Source organism: Copadichromis virginalis, linkage group LG16 (assembly GCF_057382275.1).
Source record: "Copadichromis virginalis isolate Kocher_CV1m ecotype Utaka linkage group LG16, C_Virginalis_male_GT1.1, whole genome shotgun sequence".
NCBI classification, from domain to species: domain Eukaryota; kingdom Metazoa; phylum Chordata; class Actinopteri; order Cichliformes; family Cichlidae; genus Copadichromis; species Copadichromis virginalis.
The window spans coordinates 14,181,468-14,205,834 of record NC_140633.1 but is presented as its reverse complement, the minus strand read 5'-3'; the positions used below and the strand labels follow the sequence as shown (position 1 = coordinate 14,205,834).

The following is a 24,367-nucleotide window of genomic DNA, read 5'->3' as shown; positions in this document are numbered from 1 at the left end:
CTCTAGCAGATCATTACATGAAGGAACCTTTTTTTAAAAAAAAAACAAGCGCGTCCATGCTCACAGGTGTACACACGGGTGATCACACCCACAAACTACACCCTTTTTGGCTCCTACCTCAAAGCACACTGTGTTCTGTTGATCTTATGTGCTGCACAATAATGTTTAATATTTAGTATTTACTGTCATATTCCCATATATCATTGTGATGTTGTTTATTCTATTACTCTTGTTCTGTTCTGCTTGTTTTCTTTTTTCTTTCTCAGCAGGTGATCCAGGTGATCGATATATGCATTTTTTTTTCTCTGCCCGTTCTGTTGGTTTATGTTTTTTGCCCTTCTCCCCCGTCCCTCTTCTCAGCTGTTTCTCTTTCCCTCTTTCTTTCTCCCCTTCTTTCCCCCAGTCAAGTCTGTCCCGTATTCAGTAAGTGAAAATAAAATAAACAATAGAAGGTGAATCAAATGGACCATTACGGCAAGGCTGGGATGGTCAATTTGGTAAAGTAAATCCGTTGGGCATCTTTCTTTGCCTTTAGACAACAATTCTGATGGCAAAAGAGCCAAACGGGACAGGCAAAACAAAAAACAAAAAACTGCAATAAAACAAAAGCAACTTTACTTTCCATTAGATAAACATTTAGACATACAACACAGTTTGACTTTCCATAACTATTTGTAGGAACAATTTAGTCGAGGTTTCGTTCTTACAAACACATTTCTTTTGAACTTGCCTGATGTTCTCAGTTTTTCAATGTTCAACATTTTCAATTTTGTCCACATGATGGACAGAATGTAACTGTGCTTTCTGTAGATGTACTTCTTGCATTTCTGACAAAAAGTGCTTGTTTTAAAACATGAATCTTCCTAACTTAGATTTAAGACAAACGATTTCTACGTCTCCTCCAGCCTCAAAAACAGATGACAAACCAATCGACACACCTGAGTTACTGACTCTGTTATATCCACTCACTCTCACTGGCTCTGTTTATTACTGATCACTGTGTAACTGCTGTAAATTCACAGTAACTGCCACCTCCTTACAAATGTTTATTGCATTAACCACACTTGTACAGACTGTATATAACTACCAATTGGTAGTTATATACAGTCTGTACAAGTGTGGAGAGTTAACTCTCCAGTCATGTTGATGGATTGCCTATATTGGCTGAAAATATTCATTTCCAGGAAAAAGACACAGGCAGATGATGCTTACAGGATGTGATGTGACAACACTAATGAAATATTCATGTGTCATAGTTGTCCAAGGCGTATTTCACTGTTATGGAAAAAGAAAATATTAAAATCATGATGACCAATTGGAGTGGTGATTTCTATGATTTTGTGTATATAATTTGGCATTTCTTACTGATGTAGGCCAAAAATAAGTACATGATATCATTTCATTCAGTTCAAAGGTTTATTTGCATGACGCACAAACAGACACAGTTGAAAGGTACAAATGTGTTGTGCATGAAACGAATTCAAACGTGCTGCAGATGTGTGTCACAAGTTGATCTGGCTGTAGGCTGTGGTACTTGACCAGAGGTGGCGCTGGTAGATTCGAGTCCATTTAAGTGCGCACAAAGTAAACTGCTCGCTTTAGTTGTGAAGCAAAATCGCTGAAATCGGAGTAATAACACGTGCGAGGGGAACGATAACGACGACAAGATTCCCCCGATCGTTTACTCTTGCTGTCCTGTGGACAACATCGGCGTGGTGTTAATTGTTTGTTGTTTTCGCGTCGCGCATGAGAATATCACCAGGTAAACTCGCGATATTTTTAAACATTTTGTTGTTCAACAGCATCAAGACTGGCGGAGTGTGTTTGAGATAACCTCACAAGTGTCACAGATGACACATTTGGCGTTTTTTCCTGGTTTGTCGGTAGCAGCTCCTGAAATGCAAGTCTGCCACACATCTGTTCGACTAACGCCAGTTGATCTAAACGCCAGTAGATCTGGAACACCGGGTAGAAGTATAGAGCCACAGGTGGAGAGACAGCCAGGCAAAAACGGAGCCGCAAAAGATCCGTAGCAGAGTACTGGAGAAGAGCTGTCGTCGGGTGATGAAAAAAAAACCCAGGTATTATTATTATTATTATTATTAGTAGTAGTAGTAGTATTCCATAAAATGTTTTTTCCTAATGGCCCTCCATGCCCACAGGGTAGGGCTTTACTATGGGTGGGCGGTCTCTGCAGGGAGTGGGCTTGCCCGGCGCTTTTTAATCCAGATACGCACCCTACGTTCGGTAGGGTGCATATCTGGATCCGGAGCTGACACGGCCAAGAGGGGAAAGAAGACACACCACCCAGCAACATGACTGCACCCAGCAACACCTACGACGTTATAGTGGTCGGCGCGGGCATATCAGGTAGGCTGCACGTTAGAAAACTTTAGTTTGGTGTGCAGGCTGTGCGGACGAGCTGAGCAAATAAACTGATTTAAGCCAAAGCTTCGAACAGAGCTTCCACAGTGGAAGAAGCTGTGTGTGTGTGTGTGTGTGTGTGCGTGCGTGCGTGCGTGCAGAGTGACGGAGAGTTTTTCATTATTCGTAGTGTTTTTCTTCTTCTTCCGTGAGGCTACCTCCCCTCTCCTCCTCTCTCCAGCTCTTTCACCTCTGTATCACCGCAGCAACAGCAGAGCAAGTTGAGTAACAGCTAATCAACCAGCGCATACTTTGTGTTACATAAGAGGACGTGAGCTGTGTGGAGGGCCAGGAGTGAGGAAATAAATGAATGAAATACGTTATTAAATAAATAATTAAATTTGTCATTAATTAATTAAAATTTAAATTAATTAATTAAATAAATGTTTAAATAATTAATTAAATGCCCATTAATTTCATTTAAAACATTGAATAAATTATGTGTTTATTTATTTCAAATTGTATTTAATTATCAACACATTTAATCAATTATTTAATGATGTATTTATTTAATTCATTTTGACAGTCCTGACCCTGCGGCTCTCTTCATGAATTACTTTTATCTGCCAACCTCACCCATCAAACTCAGGGGGTGGGGTTAATGGTGTTCGAGTAAAAACCATTGCTTTGGCCTGGTGGCCAGTCTTTTTATTGGACATTTCTCTAACTAACTGAACTTGCCTTTAAATACCCTGTTTGTATGTCACCGAATACAGTTTAAATATTTTTTTAGCCGAAAATGTAGAGGTTTAATCTTCAGATATCTGGTCGGTTTGTCAAGATCGAGCCTATTTGCAAAAGTGCTCCGATGATTTCGGAGATGTCTGCCCCGCCCAGTCTCACAGCAAAACCTGTGACATACCCATACTCCATATGCCAGAGGTCAGTGTATGACAAGCTGTTTATCTACTGTATACTCTGTGGTTGGTGAGCCAGTGCTCAGTGCTTTACTTGTTAGCTCTTCCTCCCCACATGATCAGCTGGTTGGCTGGTTTGTGATTTGTTGAGAACCTCAATCCCCCCTGCCCCCCTCTATTTTTTTCCCCAGAGCTCTCTCAGTTCATTTGAAAAGCAAATGTTATGTAATTTTATTTAAGAGTTGCATGCCTACCAAAAAGCTAATCAGTGTAAATGCACAACGGAAAACAATTAAAGTGGGAATACCTGTTGATGGTATAACAGTGTCCTAACTAGCATAAGAGAAACCAGATTTACTTTAAAAATAAACAAAGAAGTTCAAATCTTTGTCTTTCTTATCAGATTTTCCAAACGATCCTCTTGATCTGGTTTTGAGTGATCTAATAGAGCGCAAAAACAATGTTTTTCTTTGAGAAGGGGATTTTTGGAAGCCTTTTTTGTCATTTATTTTAAAAGACCTTTAAAATCCCTGTGTGCCTTTTGCTATTGCTTTTTTTACAAGTACAGAAAGCACATATATTGCTTGAATCCTTATGTTTAAGTCCTGTTGGTGTCTCTGTCCTTCTGCAGGTTTGAGTGCTGCAAAGCTGTTGAAAGCCAGTGGGCTCGATCCTGTAGTGTTGGAAGCCAGAGACCGGGTTGGTGGTCGTACCTTCACTGTGCAGGTAAGGCAAAGAGTGTCAATACTACTGTAGGAGCGGCTCATAAAAGAGACAATCAGTAACAGTAATATAAATGCTTTCCAGCCTTTTTAATTTTACAACCAAGATAGTGTATCTATTTCTTTTAATGGGCATACAGAAAAAAAATGACATTTATATTCAAGTCATTTATGAGCGTAGAAGTGCAAGCATAGATCAGTTAGCCTTTTCAGAAATATCTGTGACATTTCTTTCTTTTTTGTCATGATCTAATTGTGAGTATGTGTCTTTTAGAATAAGGAGGCAAAGTGGGTTGATCTAGGCGGTGCCTACATTGGACCGACACAGAACCGCATCCTCCGTCTGGCCAAAGAGTACGGCATAAAGACCTACAAAGTCAACGAGCAGGAGAACTTGGTGCATTATGTTAATGTGAGTGTCTTTTTTTTTATTGCAGATAATTTTCTATTCCAAGCTCTCTTGGTTTATGTTATGTCTGTGTAGTCTGTGACAGATCATGACATGTTCCAGATGTATTCTTCACTTTAAGTGATGGAGTAAATGATGACAATGTTCAGAAGATGATGCACCATATCCTGAGTCTGACCCATTATCCAATAAAAAGGAAATCCAAGTCTCTGCTACTTTTCTGGCATCACGCAGTAGGCATGGCAACAAGGATCTTTATCAACATTTTTCAATTGCCACTTTCTGCCGCTGGCACTTTTCCTGTCAGCTTAACTTTTGCATGAGCTAACAGAGCTAGCCTCTTTGCCATCAGCAGTAGAGTTTGAAGCATTTTTGGGGAATCTTTTTGTTTGCACTAAAAACAAATTTTTTACTTTGCACACAAAGTAAAACATTGTTATCATCATTGTTAACTTTAGTTCACTTGACTGTACCGTATTTACCGCACTATAAGGCGCACGTAAAATCCTTAAATCTTCACAAAAATCAACAGTGCGCCTTATAATCTGGTGCGCCTTATGTATGAATTTTGTTTTGTGCTTACTGACCTCGAACTGGTTTTATGTGGCACACTATGCTCAAAAATCTGTCAAAAAAAGATTTTTTAGTGCCACTTTTTGGAGCATTACGGTTACCGTTGCCAGGAGCCTCGCGGAGTAATACGTACTGTGCTTCAACACAACATTACCGTGTTGTGTGTGTGTGTGTGTGTATAACGACTCCAAAATGGCACCCGTGAAGAGACACGCTTACGAAGCTGATTTTAAACTTTGAGCAATTAGTTATGCAGAAGAGAATGGAAATAGAGCAGCTGCGAGACAATTTGGCATTAATGAGTCCATGGAGGAAGCAAAAAGATGACCTAAAACAAGTAAAGAAGACCAAAAGGAGTTTCCGAGGGAACAAGGCGCGATGGCCGCAGTTAGAGGACAAAATTATCAATTATCATCATCTTTCCTCCCCACTGCTGTCAGACTCCATAATAAAGACTTTAACTGATCAAGCACACACATCCATACATATGCAATAATACTAAGTGCAATAATCCTTTCTGTCATCGTTGTATTTTTACTCAGTTGTATATAGTATTTGTATTTGTATTCTATTTTTATCTTATTGTATATTTATTTTATTTTATTCTACTGTATATAGTATTTTATTCTATTCTGTACAGTTGTGTACTGTATTTATTCTTATTGTATTCTAATTTTTGCCTCATAACTTTTGCACTGTCCACTTCCTGCTGTGACAAAACAAATTTCCCACGTGTGGGACTAATAAAGGTTATCTTATCTTATCTTATCTTAAATTGAACAGTGGGTTATTGAACAGAGAACAGCAGGTAGAAGTGTCTCTACAGTCTCTATTCGACTCAAGGCAACAGCGGTAGCACGTGACATGCAGATCAAGACTTTCGAGGGGGACCTTCTTGGTGCTTCCGTTTTATGAAAAGGCATAATCTCTCAATCCGCACAAGAACTACTGTCTCACAGCAACTGCCAAACGATTACAAAGAAAAGTTGGCCATTTTCCGCACGTACTGCCAGAATAAGATCACTGAAAAGAAGATCCGGCCAGAACACATCACTAACATGGACGAGGTCCCCCTCACCTTTGACATCCCCGTGAACCGTACTGTCGAGAAAACAGGGACCAGTACGGTATCTATACGCACCGCAGGGAACGAGAAGTCATCCTTCACTGTAGTTCTGGGCTGCCAAGCTAATGGCCAGAAACTACCACCCATGGTCATTTTCAAGAGGAAGACTTTGCCAAAAGAAAAGTTTCCAGCCGGCGTCATCGTCAAGGCTAACTCAAAGGGCTGGATGGATGAAGAGAAAATGAGCGAGTGGCTGAGGGAAGTTTATGTCAAGAGACCGGATGGCTTTTTCCACAAATCTCCGTCTCTTTTGATCTATGACTCCATGCGCGCCCATCTCACCGAGGCTATCAAAACCCAAGTGAAGCAAACTAATTTGGAGCTTGCCGTCATTGCGGGTGGATTAACCAAAGAACTCCAACCACTAGATATTGGTATCAACAGGTCGTTTAAAGTTAAATTACGAGCTGCGTGGGAGCATTGGATGACAGAAGGCGAACACACATTCACCAAGACAGGGAGGCAACGCCGAGCGAGTTACGCCACTATCTGCCAATGGATCGTGGCTGCTTGGGCTAAGGTATCAGTCTCAAGTGTCGTCCGAGCTTTCACGAAGGCTGGAATAATCACTGAACAGCTAAGTAACAGCAACGAGACTGATTCAGATAATGATGAGAGGGATCCGGGCATGCTTGATGCCGAAATTGCCCAGCTGTTTAACTCAGACACTGAAGGTGAAGAGTTTGATGGATTTGTGGAAGTTGAATGAACTGGAAATGTAAGTGTATTGTTCAATATTTGATGTTTAACAGCTTAACAATGTTAATAGTTACTGTGAATGAGTTGGTTAAATTTTAACTCATCCGATTGTTTTATTCTGCTGAATGCACTTTAAACGCCTTTTAATCCGGTGTGAGAGGGATCCGGGCATGCTTGATGCCGAAATTGCCCAGCTGTTTACCGTAACTCAGACACGGAAGGTGAAGAGTTTGAGGGAATTGTGGAAGTTGAATGTACCGTACTGGAAAAAGTATATTTTTCAATATTTAACGTGTTACAGCTTAACAGTGTTAAGAGTTACTGTGAATGAGCTTAATAAAGGTCGAGTTATTTTTTTGTTTGTCTTAATGCACCTTATAATATGATGCGCCTTATGTATGAAAACAGAGCCAGTCTTCAACAGTGCGCCTTATAATCTGGTGAGCCTTATAGTGCGGTAAATACGGTAATCTGCTAAATTAGCCACTCCCCCCATACACGGTCGTACAGAACATATATACTCAGTGGAGGAGCTTGTTAATGATCTCAAGACTAGGAACAGTCACCAAACACACCAATGGTTACACACTGGTTGTAATGGTCTAAAATTAGAGAATAATGTGGCTCAGGAGGTAGAGCAGGTCATCTATTAATCAAAAGGTACGGGTACATTAGACATGCTAAAGTGCTTTGAGCGTTCAAGTAGAATAGTAATGTGCTGTATAAGAACCACTCCATTTACCATATACCGAATCTTGCAGCGCTCACAAGGTTCCCCCTGCTCAAGAAGGCACATTTACAAACCCCTCTTAAGTTTGCCAGTGAACACCCAAAAAGTTTAGAGAAGCCTTGGAAGAAAGTAATGTAATCAGATGAAAACAAAATCGAGCTCTTTGACAACAACTTAACCCACAGTGTTTGGAGGAGGAGAAGTGATGAGTATGACCTAAAGAACACAATCTCCACAGTCAGAGGTGGAAATATTGTGTTTTGGGCTGTTTTTCTGCTGTGGGTACAGGATGACTTCACCGTATAGAGGGGCCAATGAATTGGACTATGTGCCGTAAAATCTTGGACAAGAGTCTTCTTCCATCGGCCAAAAAACTGAAGATATGAATGAGTCTTCCAGCATGACAATGACCCAAAATATACCACCAAAGAAACATAGGAGTGGCCAACGAAGAAGAATGTTAAGTTCATTTTGCAGCTTAACCATTCTCCAGACCAGACCTTTCTACCAGTCCTGTAGAAAATGTGCTGTGGGGGTCTTTAAAACCTAAAGCATTTAGAGATTTTCTGTAAAGAGGAGTGGGCCAAAATCACTCCTGAAATGTGTGCAAACCTAATGACCAACTACAAGAAATATCTTACCAAAGCTCACACTGAGCTCAGGGTTTTATTTGATTTGATTTGATTTTTTTTTTGGACAGTGGTTTGGGGGAAAAATGAAAAATGAAATATCTGGAAATACTGGAAATGCCATCACTGTCACCCTTCACAGAGCGCTGAGCCATCTGGCTAACAGGAAGAGCTATGTGAGGATGCCCTTCGTGGACTACAGCTCAACATTCAACTCTATAATCCCAGACATCCTTATCACCCAACTGAGAATAAAAAGGCTGCGCAGAGGGTAATTAATACTGCCAAAAAATAATTGGCTGTCCTCTGCCACCCCTTCAGATCCCCCCTGCCACCTGTTCCTAGGTTCAAGCTCGGTAAACACCCTGGTAAAGAACCCCCAACAGTGTCTGCACTTCCTCCTTGTCCCAAGGAAGAAAAACCTGGACTAGAAGCTCCTGCTGGGCTTCTACCGCTCCTCAGGGGAGAACGTGCTCTCTTACTGCCTGGTTGTCTGGTTAGAAACGCTGCGTAGAGGGTAATTAATACTGTCAAAACAGTCGTTGGCTGTCCTCTGCCACCCCGGAGTCCATCGCTAGATTCTCCTGTCTCAGACAAACACAGGTGACCCCGCCCACCACCCGTTTGACCCTCCACCAATCAGGTCCCACACCCCAGACTCACTAACAGCTTCTACAGCTTCTTCCCCTGGGCCATTTGGACTATTAACAAACACTACCCACCCCTACCCAACAAGTGTTACAATGGTCCAAGATGGACGTTAAGAGCCCTGCTCCCTCTCTGGGCCTGTTTTTCCATCTGCTCGTAGCTGTAACAAATAGAAGTGCTATCCTAAAAATATATTTTAAAAATGACTGCACTATAATGATCTCCATTTGCCTATGGGATGGGATCCTCAAATTATTTCCCTTTTACCAGCTGGTGGACTGAGCTTACCATTAAGCTGTGAGGGAAGTGGATCCTAGTGCTTTGGCTACCCTGTTATGGGTGTGGCAAAAATTAGGCCAAATGAAAGATTCTCAAGCCAGAACTTATTAAACAGGAAAAAACAACAACAAGAGAATAATCAGAATCTGAAAATTTCACAAAACACTTGACGCATCAAACACTGGAGGATAGCAAACAGGAACAGAGACATGAGACACAGACAGTCTGACAAAGGACAAAGAAAACACTATGACAATATATACACAAAACAGATCTTGAACAGATCTTAGAATGCTATAATAATCACAGTGAAACCATCAGATAATGTAAAACTGTTTACATTGTATGTTGGTCTCTCACATAATGAATGCTCTGCAAGATAGAAATCCAAGAAATCTTTAGACTGACTTCAGAGGTGGTGTTTAGATATGATTTATTATCTTACACCTGGGAACCAATCCCTGCATCGGCAGTTCACAGCAATCAGTCTTTATTACCTATATTTTTATACCGTGTGTGTGTGTGTTAGTGTTTTACTACATTAGTAAAATTTTAAAATTGTTGTTGGTAAATCACAAACACCTTGACTGAGGCAGGTGAGGCCTGCAGTTCTTGAGATGTTGTTCTGGATTCTTTTGTGACCTCCTGGATGAATCATTGATGCACTCTTGGAGTAATTTTAGTAGCCCATTTGTGAATAACAGCTCTCCACTTGGCTCAGTCTTAGAAATGGTTTTCCAGACCGATAGTTGTCAGCAGCTTAGTCTTTCAGCTGTTTTTGAGTTTCTTCAGATCATGGCATGACGTGTCGCTTAGCCTACTTTACTTTGTCAGACGGGTTCTACTTGAGTGATTTCTGGATTCAGCAGTTATCAGACCTGAGTGTGGCTAGTTGAAACTGAACTTTCCAAAGTTCAACTTTCCAAAAAATGTGGTTGATCACAGTAAATTCACGATTTAGGACATGGTAGGTTTGTTTAGCCTTTTCCTTACTAAATTAATGTATTAATTAATCGAATCTAATAATAATTTACTAAATTTTAAAACTAAATGTAGTTTAAGAAATGAGAAATTAAGAAGAGCAAACATTTTCCCAGTACTGTATATTACAATAGGCAGTAAAATAACTATTGATAATAGATGTTTGTTTCAAAGTCAGATAAGAGCGTACAATATAATTTGGGTAAAAGGCTAAGGGCAGTGATTAGCATTTTCTGTGGTTCTGTGAAATCTTTATCTTTAGATGGTTGTCATAAAGTCCTCCTCTGCAGTACAGTCACCTTTGTCTTCAAGTAGCGTTCTTTGGTCCTCTCATTGAGGACAGGATCTTAATCTCGAGACTTCCAGGCCATATTCGGCACAGATGTTTCTGTACACTATGCCGGCCACTTGGTTATGGCATTCCATGTATGCCCTGCCTGCTAGCATCTTGCACCCTGCTGTTATGTGCTGGATTGTCTCAGGGGCATCTTTACACAGCCTGCACCTGGGGTCTTGCCTGGGGTGATAGAGCCCAGCCTCTATGCTTGTTCCTGTGCTGCCATGATTAGCGCCTCTGTGCTGTCTTTCAGTCCAGCTTTGTCCAGCCACTGTGGTACTGACACTAACTAGCCTCTGACCTCCTTCCTTAAGCTTAGCATACAACCTTAGGGCTTAAAGTTGGCCTCTAGTGTTGTCCACCACATCCCCATTGAGTTCCTGATAGTTCCTGATAAATTTACATTTAGTTTCTTCTTAGGGTCCTGTTGATCTTGTACAGGTCTAGGCATTCCAGCATCCAGTTGTGGGGCATCAAGTTGTAGGCCTTCTTGTAATCAATCCAGGGAGTGCACAGGTTTGTCAGCCTAGTCTTGCAGTCTCGGCTGACTGCTCGGTCTACCAGTAGCTGGTGTTTTTCTATGTCTCTGGTGTACCTCTTTAAGCAGCTGGCTAAGGCTGTGAGTCTTTGCTTGGCAGTTTCCAAGGCCTCAGGTATTGGACAACTTGCTGTACTTCTTAGGCACCTTCTTTGTCGCACCTTTCTGCATCTCCGATAGTTGGCTAACCTCCCTCCGTGCCACCTTGATGCCTCCAGTCTCCTTTAATGCAGTAATAATGCAGTTACAGCTGCATTGTTTTACAATGAAATGAAGAACTAAACAATTTTGATATTCTTTTTGTTTTGTTTTTTCCTTTGGCTCTATTACAGTGGTATTACATTACACAACACAATAAGTTAGGAGACTGTAAATAATAGGAGACATTATTAGTTTAAGCTGCAGCTGCAGACCAAGACAGTACAGTGTAAGTGTTATTCCAGAATTGTCTCTGAGCTGACAGCTCTGTGAGGCTTGGGCATTTCCACAAAGATGTATAGACAGTTTTTTTTCTCTTTCAAAGAAGTTTGTGTTTAATAAGGTTTGAAATAAATGTTCCTGTCAAGCAAAGCTCTCAATACTCAAGCTCTCAAATAATCTCTCTAGCGTCATACGCTAGAGAGATTATTTGAGATTCCATCAACACACATAAATGAATGTACTCAAACCATTGTTATCCTCCACATAGCAAAGGGAACTTTGCTAGAAAGCAACAAAAATGAATCTCTAGTTACAATTGTGGTGTGGCAACACTTTAGTGGTTTTAAACCCACTGCATCTACCCCTGACTGTCACCTCTGTGTTTGTATGTCTTTGTGTGTGATTGAGAAATGCAGAAATAAACTAGACCAGGCATAAAAATTATGGCTTTAGATTATGGCTACTCTTATCACATTTAATGATTCAGTATCTCTGATTCAGTTGTAAACATTGCACAAGCTATTACTCCACTTTCTCCACCACTCTTCAAACTGCTTTCACGGTCAGTTAGAGGTCAACTGAAACAAATCTTTAATGGCAAATGCTGAAATGTTGTTCTTTGAATGCTGCCATCATTAAGCACAGCTTTTATAAGCAATGGTTATTTGATGATTGAAGAATATTGTTTTGGTGATGATGGCCGCAATCATGTGTCCAACAGGGAAAGTCTTACCCGTTCAAAGGCTCCTTGCCTCCCATGTGGAACCCCATCGCTTTGATGGACTTCAACAACCTCTTTAGAACAATGGATAAGATGGGCGAGGAGGTAAAGCAGTTCTCACTATTAATGAGTATTCTTATTAATAAGCATTCTAGATTGGTTTACTGGACAGGTTGCACACCTGCTACATGCCTGACTCATGCTGAACACCCTCCTGCATTTCAGATTCCCAGAGACGCTCCCTGGAGAGCTCCCCATGCTGAGGAGTGGGACAAGATGACCATGCAGGAACTCTTTGAAAAACTCTGCTGGACCAGGTAACATGTTCAAAATGTTTCCCGTTTGTGCAGAGAATAGGTCTAGCTATTCATCCTGTTATCTCGTTTATATCCAGTTTAAAGTTTTATTGTTAAATCATGTGACACAAATGTTGAAGGTGGTCTCTAACAAAAGAAATGTCGTTTTATTTTCTAATATCTCATATGAGTCAGCGAGGCTGGCTGGTGGAGTGATAGGTTATAACCTAATGTTAGCAACCTCAGTTACTAAGGTTTCATGGGTGCAGCATTCTGCACAACAGACTTGGCATGAAATGCTAGAATTCCACTCACTGAAGCTGGAAGTAAAATTAACGCTCTTTGGTTAATTTTGGTTAATTGGCTAATTCCAATAAAATGATCTCCAACACCACAGTCACAGTTAAGAGGTCCAGTTCAGTGACTCAAACTTGCAGAGGTGGAAATGGTTACAGCTTCCTGTGTCAGCACTAATAAGAATAAGAATTCTCATCCCTGCAAAAACTTTGAAAACGGATGCTGAAGGTTGTAGCTGTTTCATAGAGGTTTTTGGTGGAGAAGCTTCAGTATATGATGCACTGTGAGTGAGAATGTTTTTGATAATCTAATTACTGTGTAAATTTAAAATATGCAGCTTGTAAAAGTAAATGACAACAGTCCTGCACTAATTAAATGATTGTACTGCTCCAGCGTTTGAATTAATCCTGTAATGTATCCTATATTAAACTAAAATAAAACTTTAGTTCAACTTTGAAACTGCTCAAATGTAGATTATGTGCAAGTCTCTGCTGGAAAAGTAGGACAAGCAAGCAGAAATCCCTGACATGGTGATTTATTTGTGCTTTGTTCACACTCTTACAGAATATAAAAATTGTGACTGGGGTACCTGCAGTATTTAAAGACTTCTTACCTTCCATGTAATCCCTCCCAGAACTGCTCGTCGCTTCGCCACACTGTTTGTCAACTTGATCGTGACCGCTGAACCCCACGAGGTGTCGGCTCTCTGGTTACTCTGGTACGTCAAACAGTGCGGAGGGACAATGAGGATCTGCTCCACCACCAACGGAGGACAGGTATGTCTGCCCAAAATTATACCTACTGATTCAGAACAACAGACTGAAAGAATTCGTTTTTTTGTATATCTGTCTGAACAAACAGAATATTCTCTCGGCGTGCCAAGAAGTGGACTTGCGTTCTCTGCCTCTCACACAGATTCATTCAGTGATTCAGAGGAGCAGTGTGAACGTCAGAGGGAGATCCCTCACAGCCCAGTCTCCTTAGTCTGGCCTGAATAAGATGCTGTCCACACAAAAGATGTTTTCTTGGAATACTCAGGGCGTCTTTTCTGCTGCCGTTCCTCAAGCTGAGGGCCTTGTTCCCATAGCCACAAAGGCTTTGGTAAACAAATGACAAACAGTAGTGCAGTCGGCTCCTTCCTGTTTGCTCCACATTTAAAGCTTACACACCTTGTGGATGGTGCATACATAGGGGTGTTTGAAGTATTTACACATAGTCATCTTAAACATATGGATATGCTATTGGTATGCATTGCTTCGAGTGCAGCTGCACTCCTCCTGCAAAACTGCAAATGTGTCTTTAATCAAACAAGACAAGAAGAGGCTCACCTCGTTCATCCAAATGCCACAGAGGAATGCACACAATGTGTTTCTGGTCAGGGATGAGAGAGATGTTGACACTAACCACATGGAAATGGTTTTGTGTATCGGAGCTTTGACAGCCCAAACCTCTCTACCTCCTCACTGTCATCTTCATCATTTAACATTTGCTGGCCTGGCTTTATGAACGTGTTTCTTTTGAATTAAGATGCAGAAATTTGTAGTGAAGGAAATGAAGGCGGACTGAGGATAACCGGTGTGTATCACCAGGATAAATCAGGGGATTTTATCGGCTTCATTCCAAACTGGGAGTTTATTAGCCTTGCTGAGGGGTACCCAGAGGGGGATCAGAGTCACTTCTACCCAATATAAATAGAAACCAGTGTTGCTGCATCTGCTCTCCCTGTTGGTGCTCACTGAACTCTGCTCTCTTTGTGTCTCAAGGAGAGGAAGTTTGTAGGGGGTGCGAATCAGGTGAGTCAGTGCATGGCGAGGGAGCTGGGAGACCGAGTGAAGCTGCAGTCTCCAGTCTACAGGATCGACCAGACCGGAGACATGGTTGTGGTGGAGACCGTGGACAAGCAGACCTACAAGGTGAGTTGAGTATATCACCAGTATTTCCTTTGAAGTACTATTCTTTAAGGACACTTTTTATGTCTTTCCTTACATATTCTGCTTTAGTCAGAAATATAATATTGAGCTGGAAATGAGCATTTGAAGTCGATTAATGTTTATTAACTGTATCTAGCACCAGATGATCTCAGAGATTACAACAAGATGGAGAGAAACCTAAGTATTCCACCTTTGAGCAGATCTTGGCCACAGTGAGAATAAAGTAAAGAGAGGAAAATAGAGGAAATGCGCTCAGGGAATCTCTGACCACAGAACAGTTTCCACTTTGCCTCAGTCTGTTTAAAATGAGCTTTGGCCCAGAAATGATGGCGGTGTTTCACCATCATGTTCACATGATAGAGCTTTAACCTGTATTTGTGAACAGTACAGTGTTCATAGACAGTGATTTCCAGAAGTGTTCCCGAGCCCTCCCAGTGATTTCATGACAATCATGCCTGCTTTAGTGCAGTGATGCAGCAGGGCCCAAAGGTCACGGGCATCCATTATTGATTTTCAGCCTTATCCTTTGCACACAGAAATTCCTCCAGATTCTTGGAATGTTTTGATGATATTATTCTTTTCAGTTTGATGTTGAGGAACATTTTTCTGAAATTGCTCCACAGTTTGTAGACACAGTTTTGGGGGTTTTTGCAGAGCATCTCTGAGATGCTCTTTTTATCGCTGGTCGTGTCACTTTGAGACATGTCACTGCCATCAAATTCAAAGTGAGCTTTTTGTTTCTGTAAATGATAATAGTAGATTTCTGATATTTTTCTGTATAAGTGAATAAAAGATGGCTTTCTGAGATCGGCAAGTCACTGCATTCTGTTTTCATTTACAGTTTACACAATGTTACAACTTTCTGAAACTGGGTTTGTAGACACAATTGATTAGTTCAGTCCAGTGGTTCCCAACCTTCAAATGGCCCACAAAACAAATAGTCAGAATGACTTTGCTTATATGGATACATCACCGTTAACGAGCTGATAAGATAATGAATAATGACGCTGCTCTTATGTTTCAGTAGATTGTGAATGCAGGACTTTCCTTTTCCTGTTTTCCTGTTACTGCAGCCATGTTTCAAATAACTGTTATAGTGTTTGTTTGATTTTATTATGTATTAGGAAATGAAACAGATACTATATTTATACACTAGGTAATGTGAGATAATGCAGTCTGAATATGAAACATCCATGTATCTGTAAAACAGTAACTGCTTCACAGTGTTACTCACAAACTTCACTGGCACTGCTGCTCTTTGGCTGCCATCTACTGGCTGCTTGGAAAAAAGCAGTTAAAATGTACATGATCTGTGTTACTTTGTTGATTAGGTTGAATGTTTTCATTTATGGTCAGATGTTCCATTGTAATGAATTATGGGACAGCATTTTCTCCCCTCTTTTCATAAAGGATAGTCCAGTGTATCCTATATTAAAGGAACCACTGAAGCCTCTTTCCTTAGTATTTGGAGAATTGCAACATCTCTTACTATGGCTGATGACTACCATGCAGATACTTCTGGGTCACATCTTTCAGTTATAAACAGACTATTGGTGCGCACTGTGTACTGTCTCTGTCTCTGTGTTAGGCCAAGTATGTGATCGTGGCCACACCACCTGCTTTGAATCTGAAGATGCACTTCAACCCTGAGCTGCCCCCGCTGAGGAACCAGCTGATCAACCGTGTTCCCATGGGCTCTGTCATAAAGTGCATGGTCTACTACAGAGAGAACTTCTGGAGGAAAAAGGGTACGCAGGAAGTGAAAACACAGAGAGAGCGAATGCTGTTCAAGATGATGCCATTTCTAACGTTTTATTGTGTTACCAGGTTACTGCGGCAGCATGGTGATAGAGGAGGAGGGCGCTCCCATCGGCTTCACCCTGGATGACACAAAGCCTGATGGGACTGTACCTTGTATTATGGGGTTGGTACAGAGCTTCAAACAGTTCTCTGTAATTGTGTATATTTCGTATAATGATTCCATATTGTACACTACATCGCCAAAAATATTTACCTGTCGCAGGACAGCTTTCAGACCTGAGTTATAAGATTGGTTGGCAAGTGGTTACTGGAGGTTGCCAGATAGCGCTAAGTGATATCAGCAGCCCCAAAGAAGTATACAATGCTGCACCATGATGAGTGCTTTAGTCATCATTAGGGTGGAATACACATTTTTTTCACTAGCGACCTGTGATTATCAGAGGGTTACTGACTGGCCTGTAGGCTTGTGTCTCAGCTTTACCATCTGACTCTGACCTAGTATTCTCGCATGAGCTCCTACAAGAATTTCCATACAGTGTAGGACTTGTGCTTGAATGGAGCTAAACACAAGTGATAAAGTCATCCAACCAGCCACACATGCTCATGTAGTGTTTTCTCTTTTCACTCTCCCCCCCAGATTCATCCTTGCCCACAAGTGCAGAAAGCTCTCAAGCCTGTCCAAGGAAGAAAGGTAGACACCAGTGGACAGAGATGGAAAAAAAACTCTCACGAGCTGTGAGATCAGTTTAATCCCAACTCCTGTGTTGTTGTGTTTAGGTTGAGGAGGATCTGTGAGATCTACTCCAAAGTGCTGGGCACAGATGAGGCTTTGCATGTGAGTTTGGGTGCAGAGTGGTACACAGTCATGTGGATACTGTGGAATCACTTGACTGACTGCTCATGTGCCTGCTTGTTTCCTGCAGCCGGTGCACTATGAGGAGAAGAACTGGTGTGAAGAGGAGTACTCTGGAGGCTGCTACACAGCCTATTTCCCCCCAGGAATCCTTACTCAGTTTGGCAGGTGAGTCTCTCTCTCACACGTGTACACCCACAAAAAAATAAACATAAATATGAAAGTGTGATCTTTTCATTTCAATTAACTTAATTTATTTGAATGTGTCAGCTCCTGGATATTAATGGCTAATGTATGTTTCAGCAGGATTTGTGATTATTTCTGCAAATTAGCGTCACTTCTCCTCCATGAAATGAACCTGCCTTCCTGTGCACGGTTTCAGAGGGGACTCACTGAGATCACAACACTTTGTGTTGGATTATTATGTTTACCACACAAGCAATACTGTGAACTCATATTTCATCTGAATGGTGTTATTGCAGTGTTTTTTGCGGCATTTCATGGGTTTTATTGGAGTGTGAACAAATGAATGCATTTTCAGTACAGCAGGACGTGTCCCCAGGATTTGCCCATTTGCTCTATAGCTGTACACACACATAAAACACAATCCAGTGTGTCTGATGCATTGCGGCTGCTTTCATTTATTAGTCGAAGCTGCTTGTTGTACAGATCCTGGTGCATATGTTCACTATTAGAGTTTTGTTAACCTCCATATGAAAAACTGAAACTCCTTGTTAATCGTCATGTGAACCATATTTCATGTCTAAATGTCCTCACCAGATGTGCAAATGTGTTCTCACTCACAATGAAAAGTAAGCTGGAGTTGGAAACCTAACATTGTGCTTTTTTATACAGAGTAACTGTTTCACATACCGGGTGGTCCTGCAAGAAATAGAGTTAAAGAAAAAGTCCTTTCTTTGGTTCTTTTACGTTGAGCACAGTGGGGGTGGGAAGATTAATCCAAAGGAAATTCACTTTGTGTTATATAATCCCATATTGCACTTATTCAGGTGAGATTATATTCTTAAATGAAGGGAATCAGTACAATGCTGGTGCATACATTAAAAATACAACGTGTTTAAAACCTGTAAACCAGTTTAACCTCTGAAGCCTCTCCTGTTTCTCTCTTTTTTGCTCTTCAGAGTGCTGAGAGAGCCGGTGGGCAAGTTGTACTTTGCAGGCACAGAGACGGCCACCGAATGGAGTGGCTACATGGAGGGGGCCGTACAAGCTGGAGAGAGAGCAGCCAGAGAGGTCAGAGAGCATTTAAGTACCTGCTTTTCACTGCTACGTGTTAGCAAATACCAGTTCTTACCAGTTTAAACACCCTTAGAGGCAGGTTACTTATATATACCAGGTAGAAACCACTTAAATCATGCAGCTGGCACACCTATTAGTCACACCTCAGCCTGCTCCTGGTGTTGTGGATGCTCAGCCAGCAGTGCTGGGGGTCAGCTGATATCAAATCATGACATCCTCGCCTTTTCTCCCCTCTCATTTATGTCTGAGCACAGCTGACTGAAACAAACCATAGAATCAAAATGGTCCTCCCCACTCAGTCTTCTAAATCTCTCTTTAAGACACTCGCCTGCTGCTTGCACTTTATGTCCTTCTTCCAAGGCATTAACATTAGGTTTGGTTTCCTAAGATACTCCCCCATGTGTTCATGTTCCTCCATGTTTCTTAGCTCTGGCTCTGCTGCAGAGTAGGTCAGTTGCAGTAAAGGCCAGTCAAGCCTGAGTAGATTATCTGAGTGCATTAAACATAAACATACACTTATTCTTCTTTTTATTACTTAAGTTAAGTTGCTGTGTCGTGTCGTGTTGTATGTAGTGCCAACGTGGGACAGTTCCCCAATTTCATTGTGCTATTGTACTATGTATGACTGTGCAATGATAATAAAGAGTTATCTTATTAACATCACCCAAACTCAAAAATGTGTATCATGTTTAAAATTTAGACTGTTAGACTGTATTTTGATCCTTTTGAAGTCTTTGACTGACACCACCAATGTCTTTTCGCAGGTCATGTGTGCGATGGGTAAACTCCAACCTAATCAGATCTGGCAACCTGAGCCTGAGAACGATGTAAGAGAAGTCCTTATGCACCAAATTACAAGTTGGCCTTTGATTAAAAAAATGAACAATCAGTGGAGAAACACTCTGAAGTCTCTCGTCATGAATCCAAAACACTTTTTACCATAAATGACACTGTGAAAAAGATCATCTTGTAATAAATGAGAAAAAAACTACCAGGCAAGACCATAATGTTTCTTGGGGTTGTAAACCAAGAGAGGTCATTTTCTCCCTCGCTTTCTATACAATCATTTTCAAGCAGAAGAGTTGCCCCCTGCTGGTCGTGTAAAAAAATGCAGGTTTAAGACACCTATGCATTGTTTACACATTTTGGACCCAAGATTACATAAGTTGTATATTGCCAAATCATCTATCAAGTATCTAGTTAATATCATGCACATGAAAAAGGCAGATATCTGATATCATCATTCCCTCCGTCCTGCAGGAAATCCGGGCACTCCCGTTTGTTACCACCTTCTGGGAGAGAAACCTGCCTTCGGTTGATGGTTTCCTCAAATTCTTAGGAGTCTCCACATTCCTGTCTGCTGCCGCCGCAGCTGGCTTGGTGGCCTACAAGAAGGGCATCATCCCCCGGAGTTAAACCACCCTGTCGTCTCACTCCTCCACATCTCAAGGGAACACGTCTCAATAGACACTTGTGTACTTCTAGTGCTTTATGGGCCCAAACTACAGAGTAGTGACCTACATAGGGTATACATTGTTTTTTGAGAAACACCGTGATGTGAGAAGGACTGCTCAGCTCATGCAAAAACACTAACACACTGTTACTCTGTCCACAAACGAAAGAGAGAATGAAGCAGGTGAGAAGGGCTGACTGAAAGGTGTTTGAGAGGAGGGACGAAAGCCTAACTTCAGTTTAAAACATGCAGACTCAGATTGTGAAACCAATGAAGGAAAAAAGATCAGAATCAGTTCGTAAGGGGAAACCTTCTCTGTCACTATTACTATCCCATACAATGCCAATGAAATCCACTGTGTCGATTATATGTGAGTTTATAAAAGTCGCCATGCTTACTGTGTGTATGAGCCTCGTCTGTGTCGCATGCTTCGGTGAGCATGCGTTCGTGAGCGTGTGGTCATCAAAGTTTCTGTACAAAGTTGCGAGCGCGTGTGCATGAGTTTCCACTGTGTGTCTAATTACCGCTGCCTATTTTAGGTGCCAATTTATTCTGGCCAAGCAGCCGTAGCTGTTTGACGAAATCCAGTGACTTCAGAAGAGAAAAGAGCACCTAAAGTGAGTTGGTACTGCGTGAAATGGGCAATGTTGTTTCTCTTAAATTTTAATTTTATTTAAATCCCAAAGTGCAAATTATGTGCCCTAATATGAAATTACTGAATTCGTATAGCTAATTGTCTCCTTCATGGTGACTCCTTTAATATAAATCCTCTGTTTAAACTATAGTAAGTCTTAGGTATCAGCAAACACGGGCTACCAAATATGGCCACCAAAAATTAAGACGGTGCCAGTCTAAATGCTGAACCCATAAATTTAATAAGAAATCCTTAAACTAATGGTGACAATAATGATTACCGTATTATAAAGAATAATTAAACACTTCTCAGTTATAGTTACTTGTTGTTTTAACTCTTTACCCGCTTGTATAAATCGACCAGGAGTGACCTTGAATGCTTCAGGCTTATAGAAAAAAACGACTGGTGTGCATCATAAGTTAGTGCGGGTGGTCTCTCCCTGTGCAACTAGACTTAGAAAAACCCAGAAACTGTTCTGATTGTCTTCAAACCACAACTTTATTGATATATGCTGAGGTGTCAAAACTTATCATCAAGGCTACAAAGGGGATGTCGTCAGTGTCGTCAGCAATCATTTGACCGGGTAAAATCATTTGTCGGGGGTGTAGATGTAAAAGCCAACCTGCCCACTACAAGAATCATGCTGTTCTTGTCCCAAAGATGTTTGTGAGTGTAGTTTATCTGTTGTGCCTTAATGGAAATCATAGCGTTTTTGTCATTTTATCGCAAGTGCCTGTGACTCTGACACTCTCAGCCCTCATCCCTCTTTCCCTCTGGTAAGTTCCCCTTACCTGAGTTATGTCCTCACTGCAAACTTGACTCAGGTAAAGCCGGGTGTAAAAACACAGCATCAGAGCTCAGACTGTTGAGGTGATCCCTCTGCTTATCTCTGTGTCCGTGTGTGCTTCGTGTTGTCCCTGCAGCGCTTCTTCCCTCGTTGTGGTGTCCCTCTCCCGTCTGACCCTCAGTCCCAGTGCAGGTTTTATGTGCAGTTCTAGAAGTAATGATTGAATAATAATGTCACTTTTTGAACCATCACTAAAAGTGTTTGAGTTTATGGTTGGCTGAACAAACAAAGCCAGCAAATTCCATCCACCCTGTAGAAAAACAACAACAAAAAACTACAGCACTCACAACAAACCATCAGCAGACGTGATGCAGCGTTATTCATTATGGGGTTTTTCTGGAGATACCCCCCCTTCCTTTGTCCCTCTGTGCATATGAGCCTTCTTAACTATTCCTGTGACCTGCTCTTTGATGTCTTTGATTCCTCATACAAAGCTGGTGATATTTAACAAAATGTGAAATAAATCTTTTACTCACCTTAACCTGATTTATTCTGGTGTCGTGTGTCATTATGTCGACTCAGAGCAGAGCTACAGCCCAACGGAGTGAAAACAGCGGTGTAATAGTAATGTAAAAAATAATATTAATTAAAGCTAGTCGAATTCCAAAAAAAAAGACACTGAGTCATTTGTAAACAGTGTTGGGGAGTAACGGAATACATGTACCGCTGTTACGTATTTAAAATACAAAATATGAGTAACTGTATTCCGTTACAGTTACGGTTTAAAAAGGTGGTATTTAGAATACAGTTACTTTATTGAAATAAATGGATTACACGGCAGTATTTTCCTGTTTCATATTGTCGCGGGTCAGGACTGTTTGGGTTTTGTTTGACAGCTATGTTCTGTTGTTCCAGGCGGCAGCTTTACGGTTGCCATGGTTATAGGGTGACGCGCTCTCTCTGAGACTGTGCGTTTCCTGGGTGAGAGAGCGCCTTTTCGTTGTTGTTGTGCTAAGCTACACAGAATACTACAGGCATAGCCCTAAAGAATGTAGCCTCATGGGCAGTGTAGTCCGTGCTGCTGGGAGAATGGACTGCCATACCCGTTCAGTGTTGCCAATTTAGCGACTTTGTCGCTATATTTAGCAAGTTTTCAGACCTCTTAGCGACTTTTTTTTAGAAAAAAAAGTCGCTAAAAAAAGACGTACAAGCGCGTATCGCTTTTACTCTCAACAAGCAGCGGGTGCTGTAACGCAGTCAGTTCTTCTTTTACTCTTTTACTCTTATGCTGTTTTGTGGATCACAAGGTTTAAAACTACTTGTAAACACACACACACAAAGTAACTCCACCAGAGTGCCTACTTCGGGTCACTTTTGCGGTCCAAGCCCAGGTAAAGGAGCAGGGTTGGAATTGTGACATTTAAAAAAAACAATAATTGCTAAAAGAAATTTAATTTGTAGTTCTAAATAAACTCTAAATGCATTTAGGACGTTTTTACTCACTTTATGTCTCTTCCACGATGTTATTTCTCTCTCCAACAACATAGGTTACAATTAGATTAGCATGACCAATTATGCAAATTAGGCGATGACGTCATTTAGCGACTTCTTTTAGAACAACTTTTAGAACAGCCAATAGCGATTTTCCTTACTGAGGAGTTGGCAACACTGTACCCGTTATGTGTCTGTGAGCGCGAGGAGGGAGAAAAAAAGAGAGTGGGAAAGTAGGAGCTGTCATCCAGCAGAAACGGGAGCTGGAAGCATGTAAATATAACTAGAAAAATTTGCATTTCCTGCGAAAATGCAGTGTGGATGCTTTAAAGCTGAAGCTGTATGCAAAACCTAGCTGAAAAAGCTGAAAAGTTGCAGAAATTGTAAAAACTTTGCAGAAGCAAAAGAACTTTGCTAAAATGTAATAACTTTGCAGAACTGCAATATCTTAGAGGAAACATAATACCTGGCAGAAATACAATAGCATAGCAGAACTTAGCAGAAATATTGTAACTTGCCAGAAACATGATAACTTCTCAAAAATACAAGAATTTAGGAGAAATAGTATAAGATAACAGAAAGAATATATATTTAGCCAAAAATACTTAAACATTACGGAAACACTATGATTTAGAAAAATAGTACAACATAGCAGAAATACTGTGATTTACCAGAGACACTGTGATGAACTATGAATATTGTAATTTTAAATTAATACTATGTTTCAGCACAAATACTCTAGTTTAGCAAAAATATTACAACATAGCAGAAATACAATTATATAGCAGAAATGCTATATTTAGAAAGAAAAATATAATATAGTAGAAATACTATGATTTAGCAGAAATACTACAATATAGCATAATAACAATGATTTAGAACAAATACTATGATTGAGCAGAACAGTAATAACTTAAGTGAAAATACTGGAAAAGTAAAATGACAAGAAATATAAAAAAAAAAAGAAAAAAAAGAAATTCAGAAATGTAAAGAGAGAGACACACACACAGGGTCTATGCCAGTCAGCCATTCTGAATATATTATATTTTTATCAAACTATGAGATGCTGCCCTAAAGAGGGTCTTTCTCTCTCTCTCTCTCACTCACTCACTCACTCACACACACACACACACACACACACACACACACACACACACACACACACACACACACAGGGAGAGAGAAGCAAGTTTCTAGGTCAGTCAAGCAGCCTCGGAGCTGCTGAATTTGAATCCACCAATCAGGGGGGCTGTGTACTTTTCCCCGCCAAAACAGGTGTACACACGCAGCACAGAGAAACAGGATTTTTGTAGTCTATTTCTCATAGTGAGGATTCCCCTCAAACAAATGGCCATAATTACCTAACCGTAGGGGTTAGAGCGGTCGTTCTTAGATCGTTTTGTTCAGAAGAGATGGGGAAATTGTCAAGTGTTGACAATTTATCATTAAAATATGAATTTTTAGAGATATATGACATGGATGACGGGTTGGTTTAGAAGCCACGAAGACCC

General features: G+C 40.9%; 1 protein-coding gene across 1 annotated transcript; it reads left to right on the top strand.

Moving 5' to 3' along the window:
• Positions 1 to 1,548: 1,548 nt before the first annotated feature.
• LOC146690416 (amine oxidase [flavin-containing]-like) lies at positions 1,549 to 21,911 on the top strand. Its single transcript, XM_085435476.1, has 16 exons — positions 1,549 to 2,081; positions 2,163 to 2,370; positions 3,913 to 4,007; positions 4,278 to 4,415; positions 12,094 to 12,198; positions 12,319 to 12,410; positions 13,321 to 13,462; positions 14,450 to 14,599; positions 16,206 to 16,365; positions 16,445 to 16,541; positions 17,016 to 17,069; positions 17,156 to 17,213; positions 17,302 to 17,399; positions 18,374 to 18,485; positions 19,256 to 19,318; positions 19,752 to 21,911. The coding sequence occupies exons 2-16, from the start codon at positions 2,316 to 2,318 to the stop codon at positions 19,905 to 19,907; spliced, it is 1,575 nt and encodes a 524-aa protein (XP_085291602.1). The 5' UTR covers positions 1,549 to 2,081; positions 2,163 to 2,315; the 3' UTR covers positions 19,908 to 21,911.
• The last annotated feature ends 2,456 nt before the right edge of the window (positions 21,912 to 24,367 follow it).

What these genes read in the sequence shown, in the direction of transcription:
- LOC146690416 (XM_085435476.1), top strand. Translation starts at nt 2,316, where the DNA reads ATGACTGCACCCAGCAACACCTACGACGTTATAGTGGTCGGCGCGGGC. An exon ending in TGGATAAGATGGGCGAGGAG is followed by an intron (nt 12,199 to 12,318) that starts GTAAAGCAGTTC and finishes CCTGCATTTCAG; the next exon opens with ATTCCCAGAGACGCTCCCTG. An exon ending in GAACTTCTGGAGGAAAAAGG is followed by an intron (nt 16,366 to 16,444) that starts GTACGCAGGAAG and finishes TTGTGTTACCAG; the next exon opens with GTTACTGCGGCAGCATGGTG.